At 31.7% G+C, this 14,227-nt stretch overlaps 1 protein-coding gene across 2 annotated transcripts; it reads right to left on the reverse strand.

Annotated features, from left to right (window-relative positions):
• Positions 1 to 500: 500 nt before the first annotated feature.
• Positions 501 to 10,361, reverse strand: LOC137828093 (uncharacterized). Of its 2 annotated transcripts, none has more exons than XR_011083813.1 (13): positions 9,898 to 10,300; positions 7,858 to 7,967; positions 7,661 to 7,771; positions 6,824 to 6,881; positions 5,098 to 5,187; positions 3,847 to 3,941; positions 3,599 to 3,652; positions 3,225 to 3,362; positions 2,912 to 2,969; positions 2,661 to 2,775; positions 1,597 to 1,666; positions 1,074 to 1,170; positions 501 to 949 (listed from the first exon to the last, which is right to left on the reverse strand). XR_011083813.1 is itself a non-coding variant. In XM_068634517.1 (13 exons), exons 1-13 carry the CDS (start codon positions 10,061 to 10,063, stop codon positions 833 to 835), a joined length of 1,254 nt encoding a protein of 417 aa, XP_068490618.1. In that variant the 5' UTR covers positions 10,064 to 10,361; the 3' UTR covers positions 501 to 832. The 2 variants fall into 2 exon arrangements, 1 of the variants encoding a protein (XP_068490618.1); XM_068634517.1 differs by having other exon boundaries at positions 1,074 to 1,145; positions 9,898 to 10,361.
• Positions 10,362 to 14,227: the final 3,866 nt, after the last annotated feature.

Consider the following 14,227-nt stretch of genomic DNA (forward strand, 5'->3'; position numbering starts at 1 on the left):
ATCACCCAATCCCTACTTTCTTTAGATCTCGTATATTCTTATAAGTGTATATCACCAAATTAATTATTCAGAACTATTTTATCAATAATTCCACCACCATCATCATCATCATCTTGTTCGCCTGGTATAACATACTCAAATTCCTATATATTCAAAATTGAATTTTTACATGGTCTTATACACCTTCCTACTGTATTTATTCTTTTATTTCACCGATTCTTGCTTAGCTTGAGCTTCCTTAATCAAGGCCATTGCTTATGATGAAAGAGTAATGGGAAAGAATGTTTTACATTATTCACAACCACTACAAATAAATTAAACCCTTTTGCTAAAGAATGTGAAACCATTACTCTTTCAGTGGACCGTTTGACATTAGCAAGAAGGTGCCCTGCATTAAAAGTATGCTAATGATCGCACGCAAGATTGTTTGGATATGAAGTTGACAAGTTTCTAAGCATTTCATTATTATCCCCTTCATTTTTCTTGCCAAGATAAAGAAGTGTGAAAAAGATGAAGCATTTGCAAGATTGAGTTTGATACAACAAAAAAGATTTTTACATGAACATGCTGTTGAAAGTATCGGAAACATAACAGAAGAATCTTCAAACTATCATATTCAACAGATGTAAAAGCTTGATGGACAAAATAGAAAGCCAAACGTAAAACTTTCCTCTCAGGTTTCTTCTTTTCCTATTATCTGATTGTGACCCATGACTTCGGCCAGAATTCACATGTATAAATGTACCAACTAATCTATTTACTCAATGAATATAGCATCCAACACCAACAGCCAGAAGACAAGTAGAACTCAACTAATTTCATAGTGGCCTTTTCAGGGTTTATGTTGAGCATATATTGACGTACGAACAGCTTGTTGAGGAGTCAAAGCTTTTCCATTTACAAGCACTTGTTCATAGAAATCCAGGCGTATAGACTTGAACTGGTAATGCTGTTGTAAAATATACATAAAAATGAGGTAAATCCTTAATCAGACTGCATTGTTCTATTACAAAGACATTGAGGAATTACCAAATCATGGCATTAAATCAAGAATATCTTTGAAGAAACCGTACCTTGGCATTCCACGACAAATCAACATCACGAAAATAAGGATCAAGCATTGTTAGCTGATCTCCTTCTTTAATCTGGGTGATAAGGGCTCAATTAACTCTAAAATAACTAATCAATTAATGAAGCATAGCACAACTAGGCCAAAATATTATTCAGTAAATAAAGTACTCACTTAAATAGAGAGGAGAGAACAAATAAAACAATAATCAATATAATTGGATGAGATCTATATCAGCACTAGTAAAGCTGCAGACTTCATTGTATATGATCATTTGGTCATTTCTTTTATCCCTTTTAATGTAAATGGTTATCAACAGTCTCAGCACAAGACGATTTCATGGACACACCTTAATGGAACGAAAGTCCATACGCTTAAAGCACAAAAATGAAATCTTACTAGACATGAGAAAGAAGTAACCATGCAACTGGTTTAACACCCTTGAAATTTATGCCAGAAAAATGAATTTCTACTTTAGAAAAAGACAATACGAGAAATTGGAATAAAACTTCAGCAGCAGTTCTTACCACATCAGTACGCACACCATAAATCGAGAGAACAAAGCAGGATTGGTTTGAATCACAAAGCAAATAGTATCTGCACAATGACAAGAAGATATCGGGTTCCAATCAACAATTCTCAAGAGAATAAATATTAATAATCATATATTATTAGGGAAAATACATTTAAACAGACAACTTCCAGAAGAATAAGGAAAGGATTTATTTGGGTAAAACTAAAATTTTGGTCCCATATTTTCAATTTAGACCCTATAAAATCAATTCTTAAACTTACAAATGTCTTCAAAATAATGCCCGCCATGATAACACTGTCCATGGTTAACTATATACTTTTCTGTTAATTAGGTGCTTTTCTACTTTTCAATCTTTTCGTGTACCTTAGGTGCTCTCTTAAGAGGTACTCAATTCCTTGGGAGTATGTGCTACTCGAAAATGTCCAATAGTGACTAAACTCAGTGTCATAACAAAAAAAGAAGACAATTGGGATTGTTTTGAAAAGGCCGCTAAATGCAAGAGTATTTTTGTTTCAAGTATTACAAAATTATTAGCAGGAATGTGAGTATGGGAATGTAACATTCTTAAGTTTGGTGCAAACTATAAGAAATTATTCTCAAGCAGACTCATTTCCAGGAATCTATATTACACATTTTCCATTTTAGTATTCCAATGTAAAAGGTGGGAATCTTATATTTCCGTGTGACTCAAATAATCAACCCGTTTGCCAAGTAGGATCTTGCAAAATCTTCTCTCTTCACCCCCAATTATATCATAATGATCTGTATATCATAAAATGATCTGTAAACCTTATTATGACCATCCCTCTTGGTTGTCTGCGAAGTATAACTTCCAACCTTCGTCTTATTTTACCTTTTCTAATATTTTTACTTTTAACAAAATCAATTTAAAAAACATTATAATGAATGACAAATATTTACCAAACATCTTTGATATTCCCAGTCATATTAACCTCAGGAATGTCATTCCTGGGAATATAATGGAACATTTCAAAGAATCTGTTTATGGAAAAGATAATATATAGTTAAAGATACATTTCAGAGTAGAGGACTTACAGGGGAGCAACACCTTCAGTCTTAATAGAGAACAAAACTTTCCCCTCTACTGCAAGAGCTCTATTTGGACCCTCTGATAGAAGGTCTATGGTAACTCTTCTGTATGGCGATTTCACTTGCACCAAAAAGTAGACATGAACGAAGTCAGTAATCAGTATAGTAAAGAAAACTAAAGGTTTATTATAAGCACAGGCTCCGTAAAATTCAAGATGGACCATAAACTGAAACCGAGCTCACAGAAAAGTGCTTACAATCAACAGCAACCAATGATGAAGCCAAAGATGTCATTCGCTTAGCTCTTACATGTCCCTGTGCATAATAAAACTATTTATAAACCAACAGCTTCTAAGATGTTGACTACAACCTGTTAAAAAAATTGCTGGTACGTGGGGAGAGGGAGGGTAGAATGGACTTTAATGTTTCTTGAAGTTACCAGCTTCTATCATGAAAAGAATCCTCCATGCATGAATATCAAGCCACAGAAAAAACCTATGAATAATGCTTCAATAAATTACTAGCTTAAATTACTTCTACATAGCCAAAGGAAAATTTTCATTTCATTACCTTCAAAAGATTGTCCACCTTGTCAAGTAAACTGACTATCTTCTGAACCTCCTCTGCAGCATTAAGACCTGGATCCTTTAAAGCAGCAGCCTCAAATCCACTAAGGGCCCTCTGGTAGTTCTCAAGATATTTGTTAACCTGTAAGAAATTATTTAGACAAACAGAAAAAACACTACACAATACACTATTTATGCCCAGTAAAATCTAGCAGCCACTTTAGCCTATTATAATTCTGAGGTCTAAATATTATTTTTTGTATTAAGGTGGAACTGATAAGACAAATACATGAGAAAAGTAAGCTGGCTTATTCAAAGTCAAACTCTTCTCTAATGAATACTTGAACACAATGAAAAAGGATCAAAGATTCAACGTACTGTGGCACTATTAAAATATAAATCTGGATTGGACTTCATTCTTTCATCTTTCTCCTGGTACATAACCAAACATTAGGTCTTCCATTCCAATTTGTAAATGACAATCCTATTCAACAATAAATATTACATACAATAATAATCTCCAAGTAGAAATGAGTATAACAAAAGTGACCAAAAATATTTCTACTGTATGCACATTATAAATTTCTATCATGTGCACATTATAAATCCTCCCTCTTCATACTCACAGCATTTTGATATGCTTTTAAAGAATGTAAAAGTTTGGTATGATCCCAAGCTCCAGTGACAAAAAAACTTGTAAGGCAAGCATTTCCAAGATTATCTGCCAAGGAGAATCGATGATATTAAAAGACCAGAGATTGCATCTTATTTCAGAACAAACAAGACTTGGACCAAAAAAGAGAGATACTGAAAATTTAAAGTTGTACCATGTATTCTATTCAGTTATAAACACTTTTTAAGGACACCATTGATAGTATCTTAGGACAGACAGGACAAAAGAAAATTGGTTTCTTATACTTGAGTTGAGATCAGAGAAAATGATATGCAAGAACTGTGTTCTCTGATTGATTCATGCTGTAAAAGGGATGCACAAGTATACAAATACAAGATAAGCTATAAGATAAGGAAAATATTAATGTATTATCCTAAAAATTCGCTATTATGGTAAATAATAGAGGTGATAAAACAGGTCAGTTTGGTCCGCCTTACCCCCTGCATGCTAAGAACGGATCAGGACGAACTGCCCTGGCAGCTAATGGTGGCTAAAAATATGATCCACCTTTCTAAGGGACAACTTCGTCAGCCAAAAATTTAGTTAAAGGACCTAAAATATATTAATAACTTAGCCTAAATTTGATTTTAATATACATTTTTCTATTAGTACTAGAAGAATTGAGTTCATAAAATATAAACTAAATATATATATATATATATATATATATATATATATATATAATGGGAACCTAAGCCTAGACACTTAATAACATCTACATTTAAAAAAATATAAATAAATAGCCGGTTTGTGGACCAACCTGCTTCAGCCCACGGCGGTGTGGGTTAAACTACCTAGCCTATCGGATTCAACCCATTTTGCAATCTATAATAAATGCAAATTATATTTTAAAAATCTGCAATATAACAAAATCTGAGCCATATCTCAACACTTATATTCAATTTCAATTATCTCTGTTCATTTAAGGAAACAGTGTTGGAGAGAAAACATGTATATCTAATTTGTACACTGCTCCTTGTTTATGGTATAATTAATTTTTATAAATGAAAAACGAAGGGGTTATTCAGTAAATAACTTACAGCTTAATCACTAGCAACTTTACAGCAATCACCAATTCATAATAATTAGAGTTGATTGTATATTTACAGGTGAATCTACCAGGGAATAGACCAAATACTTTTCAGTAATCAGAGTTTTTCTCTTTTTTAAATATGTCATGGTAATAGCTTATTTGAGAACTTACACCAAGAGCTCCCATCCTTGACATCTAAAGTGATTGCTTCCTTGGCATGTTGAATGCTTTCCTCAACCAGTTCTGCTTGATTCTCCACACCTAAGTTCATAGAAAGCACAACAATAAATCTCAGTGTTAGACAGTTTTCTAACAAGAAATCTAGAAGAACCATACCACAAAAGCTACTTATTTATAGTTGGAAGCCCAAAGCCATATAAGGCACACAATAGAATCACATGTTTCAATGTGGGACAGAATTCCTATAAACCTTGCAATTGATCCTAAACATCCCACCACATTTTGTAGCCTCAGGGCCCATGCAGGATGTTTGTGCACTAGCCCTGGATTGTAATGTGTTAGTGTCACCTCCCACGTTGCTCATTTGCAGCTGAGAGGCAAGGTGGAGTTTAAGTTTTGATACCAATTAATAAAAATCAATGGAGAACCACACAATAAAACCCAACTGTAGTAGCTGGAGAATCCAAGGCCCTTCAAACCACACGAAGTAGTCTCATACTTCAAATGCAAGAGATCCAATTGGATCCTAACATTTCCCATTCTTGTTTTTCTCCTTAAAAATGCAAAAAGGCCCTTATTATATTCATGTGGCAAGAAATAAAAGAAATTACAAGGTTACATACATGAATATATAACTATTATACATAGTTCATTTACAAATTACAATCCCCTTTCTCTCTGGACATTCCCCTCTTTCCTTCATTCGTATCTGCCCCACTTTTCCTCTACCATTCCATTGTCATCCCTAACTTTCCAAGTATTTGCATCCAATCATGTATAACAAAATTTTAGAGCTTCATAATACGCAATAGTTTTGTTTCTGACTTGTGTTTTTGTTCAAATACTTAACATAGAGCAACTCCAATGTAGTTGCTTTTGTTCTTAAATTTAAGCAACTTGAGAATACCATTGGAGCAAATGAATTCTTATAGAAGTTGCTTATAAGCGAAACTTATAACCACTGTTGATTAACCATAAAAAAAAATCCCAAGTTAAATTGGGGTTCTTGTACGAGTAGATAACTAAAATGACAACCACTAAAAATAAGTTGAGAAGTCAAGTTCGGTTCTACCACTGGTGTAAATTTAGTGAGCATTCTTAAATCCCATGTAGGGACAAGGTACCTACTAAAATAGAAAAAATCCAAAATTGAGTTCTTGCATTGAAGATACTCTTAAGTAATTAAATGCTTAAGTATCAATGCAACCCAGAACCTCAGGTGTCATTATCATGTTAATATAACCACATTTGTGACCACTAAATAAAATATTTTCTTACATTTAGAACCAATCATAACATCTTGCTCCTCAGGGAGGAAATAGTCCACAGTTTCCCCAATTCTAACATCATGAAGGGTTTTAAGCCTATTTTTCAGGAAAATCAGAGATATTTGCATGTATCTATCATTAAAAATTAATAAATCTTGAAAATCATGACAGACTAAGCACCACCACAACCACAATAGCCTTACACCATTAAGTGATATAAGTTATACAGATCACATGATGCTTTGGACTTCGTAAAAGTAGAAAACCATGCCAATCAGTATAATTAATTACGACTAAAATCAACACAAAGGAAGAATGTGGAAACATAAGGCTCTTTCATTTTATATACACAAGTGTTAAAAATCAAATTACCATGACTAAACCAATAAGGAGTTAGTAAAAATGAAAAATGATCTTCAAAAAAATAAAAATGTAAACGGATCCCTTACCTTGAGACATTTTTCTTTTAAGCATCGATAGTTGACAAAGAATCTTTTTGTTAGGACCCTGCAGAGACAACAAATAATTATTGTCACTCATCATATCTCATCATATCACTCATCATTCCTGTTTAAAATATATTTTTATAAATTTTATACAACTTCTACCCCTGCAAATGAATACATGCTTGCTATACCCACAAAAATTTTCAGGACATTGATCATAAATGAAATAAGCAGACTATTATTTGCACACTGCTGACAGGAATAGAGTGGAGTTAAAATATATTCCTTGAAATAGATCAATATTCAGATTCAACAATATTTCATTTGCCCTTATTTGGAAATGGAAAAAGAAGAATTTACCTCACTATTTAGTTCCAACATTTAACAAAGTAGAAGGGAATATTGAATTTCACTATTTTTGTTTCTTATAAACAAAAAAATTATTTCAAATTAGCAAAAAGAATACATAGGAGGAATTGGTAAAATATAACATCCTGGTGAACAAGGAGACAAAAACAAAACAGAAGAAATAAACAAAAGCTTGTTAGTAATAGTATAACAATGCTATCTGCATGTCTGTTAGTAGAAAGACAGCTCTGAGGAGAAGCCGAAAAACAATCCTACGTACAACAAATTTAAATGGCAAAGTTTTAAGTTTGAAAATCCAACTAAACTAAGTTCATCTAAGAATTCCAATCTTATGTAAAAATAATGATTTGAAGTAAATTTAATAAATTATATTGAACAAGTTCCTAACCCATCACTTATTATTAGGGTGTATGAAATGATCTCTAGCTGATTGCATCAATCATGGAAGTCACAAAAATATACTCTAGATACCTTGTCTAATGCAAGACTGAGGCAGTTCTTTGCAGCAGTTAAATCTCCTTTTTTCCAAATGCAATTTCCTAAACATAGCCAAGCATCTGCAAGAGATGGATTTAACTTAACCTGGTCCATGTAAGAGTCGATTACAATCATTTAAACATCAAGAAAAAGATACAAAATCAAAGAACCTAAAATTCAATCTTGCTTACAGCTTTTGATAGATGATCCTCAGCTTCTTTCCTATACTCAGGAAATACATCCAACATCTTCCCTCTAAGATATTCAAATGTTGCACGTTGTGTAGGTGATTTTCTTTGTTCTGGCACATGCAACAAATTTTATTAACAAACTTTTTCAGAAATAAGCAGAAGCATTGTTAAAAGCAAAACAGTGGAAGATGTCATCCTATCTTCTAAGTAACTGAGTCAGAGGCAGAAAAATAAATTGAAAAATAATATGAAAACAATTATGCAATCTTCAATATGAACAACATAACAGTTTCTCTGAAAGCATATTTTTTCATATACTATAAAGCATCACAGCATTACCAACACTTAATATGCGAGGAACAAAAAAGACCTACACATGTTTTTTTATTTATTTGGAGAAAAACGTATGACAGAGTACGTAGAGAGATTCTATGGACAGTATAACAAAAGAAAGACATCAAGTCAAGATTGCTCACATTTAAGCCAATCAAAGATATGCATGATGGAGTCACAACTATAGAGTAAAAGGTGAACATACAGAAGATTTTCTACAACCATAGTGTGCACCAACAACCTACTTTGAGCCCTTATCTTTTCATCTTGGCTTGGGGCATGCACAGTACATATTCAAGAGTTAGTTACACGGTGCATGCTTTTTGAAGTCTACCATGATAAAGTCTTAGTGGGAGAGTTGGGACAGGAAACAAATGGAAAGTTAGAATATGCCAATTGGAGACAAGCCTTGGCTGGAAAGACATGGATTTGCCTAAGTACAAGTATGACAAATTATAAGGAATTTATCAAGAGACACAACACAATAACTCTAGTTTGGAGGTAAATGTTGAAAACAGAGTAAGCTTAAAGGAAAAATTTACCTCATGGCTATAAGACCTGCAATGCTATATGGGATTGAATGTTGGGTGTTAAAGAGCCAACAAAAAAGTAAGATTGCATTGCAAAAATGAGGATGTGACAATGGATGAGTGGATACACAAGATAAGGTAGCATTAGGAAGTGGTGGGTAGCCCCTGTTGCAAAAAAATTGGTAGAGTGATATACCTTATATGGTTTGGGCATGTGAGGAGAAGGCCCATAAAAGAACCAGTATGGAGGGCTAACTAGATAGAAAATTATTGGTCAAAATCATTAAGAGGGATTCAGAAGTAAATAATTTATCTAAGCAATAATATAAGACAGAAATTTATGCCATCATATGATCCTCGTAGCAAACCAACTTAAAGGGAAATGACTTAAATAGTTGTTGTAAAGCATCAGAATATAGATATTTAGAAACACCTCCAGCCTCAACTAGTTGAAGTTATGTTAGATACAGTTGAGTACTTGGGGCTTTCTTCACCTTAGACTACGCCATCCCCATGATGATATCCTTTCTTTACGCAGTATCCTTTCATATACAATAAAAGTTCACATATTTCGGGTAGTTTAATGATCACTAGGGCTAATTGCATTACCAGACCTTCTAAAAATGAAAAAGAGAGAGTCAATTTTAATACACGTCCTTTACATTAAAAACTAAAAGAAAACTGTTCTTCATTTTCAACCTCCTTGTGTAATGTTGCCCTTCTATTACACGGTACCAGCAGTTTGTACACAGACTTATTTTCTAAAAATGCTTGGTTTAACACAATGAACAGATAATATATGCATCTGATTACCCATAGGAAAAAAAAACAGTGTTAAGCAATTGTCCACTAAGTAGACTGTGTCAACTAAATGCTTCTATTGACCATGTCTACCTAAAAGACTGGTTGCAATCATCGCCAAACCGAGAGGGAAAGGAAGACTAATTTCACTGCACACATTAGCAAAGCGAAATAGAATACATGAAAAACCTGAATTTCAAATCTTCAACCAAAACCCCAGAAAAGAAAAACAGAACAAAACAAAGCTCCCGCGTTATAACGGTTGAGTATGTAGTATAAACCAAAAGGGTTGTTCAACGAGCATGGGAGAAGGATACCCTTTACTGAAAAGCGGTAAAAGGCAGCGTTTTTATGTGGGGATTGGAGAGAAACTGACCTGGGGGAATGGAATCGAGGAGATTAAGAGCGAGATCGGATTCGTGTTGCAACTTTGAGATTCTGTCATCGGAGTTGGGTGGAAAATAAGTATCTCGAAGATGGTAAAGATCTTCTGCTGCTCTTGCAGCTCTAGATAACGGTTCTTCTTCCTTGGGATTGCTCATCTCATTCACACACTCAGTCACTCACTCATTGAAGAAGAATAAGAAGAAGAAAGAAGAAGGTGACAAAGATTCCTGCAATTGCAAAATGCACCTCTCACTACTATACTATTGTTATAGTAACTATTACTGATTCATATCCCAAAAACTAACACAACAAATTCAGTTATCTGACATAAATTTAACCAAAAACGTAACTTGTCCACACTAAATATATCATTGATTTCCCCTTCTTTGCCCTAATACCCCTTTCACAATTTAATTTAATCATTTGAGTGACCGTTACATTTTGATTTTAATTAAATCCAGCGCACATGGCCACTTATTTTAAACAGAATATAATACAAATAATGGCATGCATGTGAATGAATTTCTGTAAAAGGATTTTAAGTGTAAGTTTAAGTTTGAATACTAAATTAATTTAAACTATAAAACGCAAGTGTTTTCATATTTTTATCTTTAGAACATTTTTTATAATATGTTTTTAGTGTTGATTTGTAATATTCATTTATTTAAAAATAAATAATATTAACATTGATACTATTAGGATGGTAAAGTCAATATGGTGGGTTAGATTGATATTTTTAACCTGATTGTTTTAATTTGTCAACCTATTCTTTTAATTAAAAATATCAATATAATTTAAAATATTAACTTTTTATTGTATTATATTATTAGAAAGATATAAGTTATATATTTTAACTTAAATCATTAACACGGTGTAAATTCAGTTTTAAATATTAATTATGATAGAATAATTTACTCTATAAAGATAATAATCTTTTTAATTTATCAACATTAATTAAACTCTTGTAAAATATTTATAAGTAAAAAATAAAATTTAAAAATTTGTGGAATGACTTTTTTTAAGGACTAACTCATCTTATTTTGTCTTATTTCTTTAGTTAATGACAAGTCACTCTCATCCATTTTACTATTCTTAAACAAGTATTTGATATAATATACCAATGATTTACATAATTTTATTATAAAGTTTCTAAAAATGGAACAAAACCAAGTTATATTGACAAAGTAAATTAAAAATCTTAACCCAACAATTAATTATCAATTTTAACAAAAACTCTTTAATGACCAATTAACATGTTTTATAAAAATTGTATTTGTGTTTTTATTACATGTATCTTCTTGATATTATCTTAAAAGTACAAAATCAAAATCTATAATTGTTATCAATCCAACTCAAGTTATTCAAATTATTTTGGAAATTACAAGTTTTTTATTCTCATTATTCCTAATAATCATAAAAAAACAATTTTTAAAATAACAATCAAGAGAATCTATTTATAGAATCTAATTCATTTTTCACGGCAATAGAAAGATTGTTTTCTAATCAATGTTTTAAACCTAAAATCAAGTTATGGTTTTCCAAACCTAACATAATAAGAGTATAAATGGATCATTGGTATAAATGAATGAGAAAGATAATACACAGACTCACATATATAAGAATTGTAGTTTGATTAATAAGAGGATAATCAACCGAGGTTACACATAGGAAAAAGAAGAATGACGCGCTTGATTTGAAAATTTTCATGGTTCATGTAACGTTTTAGCCATATTAGATTTTTGTCTAACATTGTTAACAATTGGAAAAATATGTTTACATTTTATAAAGATTAAACTAATAATTTAAATTTTGTTGATGATGATTTTATTAGTTTTATCATTTTATAATTTTATACTTGTAGGATCATGGGTCGAATCCTATACAGTTACATGGTTATGGGCTGATATCGAGGTGACACACTAATGAATCTTTCAGAGTCGATCAAGAAGGTGAAGGCATTTTAGTTTCATAAGCTTACGTTTGAAGATATGGGATTGTAGGGTCATGGGTTGAGCCCGATACGACATCTTGAAGAATTTGACGTCGATCTTATTTTAAAGGGCTTTTATTCGTATTAAGAAGAAATCGTGGGAATCTCAAAAGTCAACATATAAATAAAGGAGAATATTTATTATGAAGGAGGGTCAAAAATAAGGTCAGATACATCAGGAGCATAAAAGAGGAGTAATATATATATATACTAGAGAAATCATAAAGAAGAGACCGATAACACATTCGGCTCAGAGTACACTTATTCTTAGTCACTGAATGTCTTATAATAGTGTTGGTCACTCTTTCAATACTAATCGAATATAATATAATAGTGTTGGTCACTCTTTCAAGATATAATATTTATTGTTAGAAATATATGTTTTATTATTTATGAACGTAGTGACTAGTATCTTAAGATTTAGCCTTACACTAATTTGACTTGATCGTATATGAGTTTGAAGAGAAAAAAAAATAGATTATTCATTGTTCATATTTTTTTTTTAATGAAAAAATTTGGGTTTAAAATTAAAGATTGTTTTATCATTTCCTTATTTTTTTATAAAGTTGATTCATAACTAATAAGAAAATGTTGAGTTTTTCTTAAATTTTTCAACTTCGAGAAAACAAATAAATAAAACTTTTGACATTAATTCATTATGTATAAATTATATTTATCATATTCAAGTAAAAATATAACTACTAATTGAGTATATAAATTATCTAAAATATATGTTTAGAAAGAAATTGTAAATAATAAAATGAGAGACAAAGTGATGGGTTGAGATTGTAGTGAAGTAATTAAGGCAGTGGCTAATAATAATAATAATAGTGTCAAACATTATTATCTTTATTGTTGCCTTTTGCAAATGTGTTTGGTGAGTGATTGTTCATTGTGGGACTTATCAAAGTGAGACAAATACAGCTGACACACTGGAACCCCAAAGCTTGTCCTTCGTTTATACCATGCACCCCAAAACTCTTCTTTCCATCTCTTCAAAAATTAAAGAACCAGAAAATGAATAGGAACACAATAGTTTAAAAATCACCCATTAATAGAGATCAACATTGAATAAAGGGCACCATGGAAACAGTACAGATTATGGATGGTCATTCATCATGACTATGTAATTATGTAACTGAGTGTTGATATAGCAAGAACCCTGCATCAGATTACAGATTACAACTGAGAAGAGAAACAGTTTTTTTTCTGAAATAGAACAATTTTAAAATTATACCAATAGATAATGTAAATCAAAGATTTGTAAAGGAAACTGTGTAAAGAAAGAGGGGAAAAAACCCTTCTCAAAATGTCTGTTGCAAGTTTATAAATCAAATGCTGTACTCTGAACAAAATCAGAAAAGCTAGGAGAAATTTTCTATTTAAGAAAGATGTAACTTGTAACAGATTAGTTTGTCAATAAAACAATCACAACAAATTCATACATGTTCCATCAGCAAACTGTTCAAGCAATATGATTATACTGCAAGGATATATAAGACTTGACCATGTTACAGGAGAAGTTCTGCTTCAAAATAAGAAGTACAAAGCCAGTCAGAGAAGAGATTATGGAAGAGCAAAGAGAAGATGAGGCTAAAGTTTTTCCTCATTTATTCTGAAAACTCTAACTCCAAGCAAAATGTTCTCAAGTTTGGAGGGATATGGAAATAACAGAACAAAAATACACAGGAAAATGTTATATCTATTGAACCAAAGGTAATTAAACATCCAAAAATGCATCTGAATTATCAGAGATATCTTACAAAACCTTTAATAATCTGATTTAGTGGATCCGTAGATTCATGAACATAGACAACCAAAAAGCCTTTTTGAAGGGTATATTTACTTTGTAAAGATGTTGATGATTTTACTTACAGAATACATATGTTTGTCCCTTACCTACCAGTTTATGCTTCTCCAGCTTAGAACTTACAGAGTGAACACATGCAGAGTTCTGGAACTTGAAATAATGTTTTCGGCTTACAAATCCAATGTATTTCCAAACTCTTCAAGAAAAGAAAAACTAGACTTTAAAAATGTATAAAGATGACTGAAATCAGTGCCAATTCACCAGCCATATTCCATTTATTACAGAAAGCTGCTAAAAAGATCCAAAATTGAAACATGTTGGGTTCATTTTTTTGTTTTGTTTTAATTACAGTTTAAGACACTTTTACTCTGCATTCATTTATGGATGAATCATGTATAATTTACAGTAGGTTACTGGCACTACCTCAACCAGAAATAACGATAGTCTTCATGTTAAAAGTAATAGTCAGTTATTTAAGTTTAACTTTACCTAACAACTTAACATTTAATCTTATTTTTT

This window comes from Phaseolus vulgaris, chromosome 7 (genome assembly GCF_000499845.2).
Source record: "Phaseolus vulgaris cultivar G19833 chromosome 7, P. vulgaris v2.0, whole genome shotgun sequence".
NCBI lineage: Eukaryota > Viridiplantae > Streptophyta > Magnoliopsida > Fabales > Fabaceae > Phaseolus > Phaseolus vulgaris.

Bases quoted from the DNA above. Each gene is read 5' to 3' on its own strand.
- LOC137828093 (XM_068634517.1), bottom strand. From the start codon at position 10,063: ATGAGCAATCCCAAGGAAGAAGAACCGTTATCTAGAGCTGCAAGAGCA. The intron at 2,776-2,911 runs GTAAGCACTTTT...TTTTGGTGCAAG, and splicing joins ATCATTGGTTGCTGTTGATT to TGAAATCGCCATACAGAAGA. The intron at 1,146-1,596 runs GTAAGAACTGCT...CTTATCACCCAG, and splicing joins ATGGTGTGCGTACTGATGTG to ATTAAAGAAGGAGATCAGCT.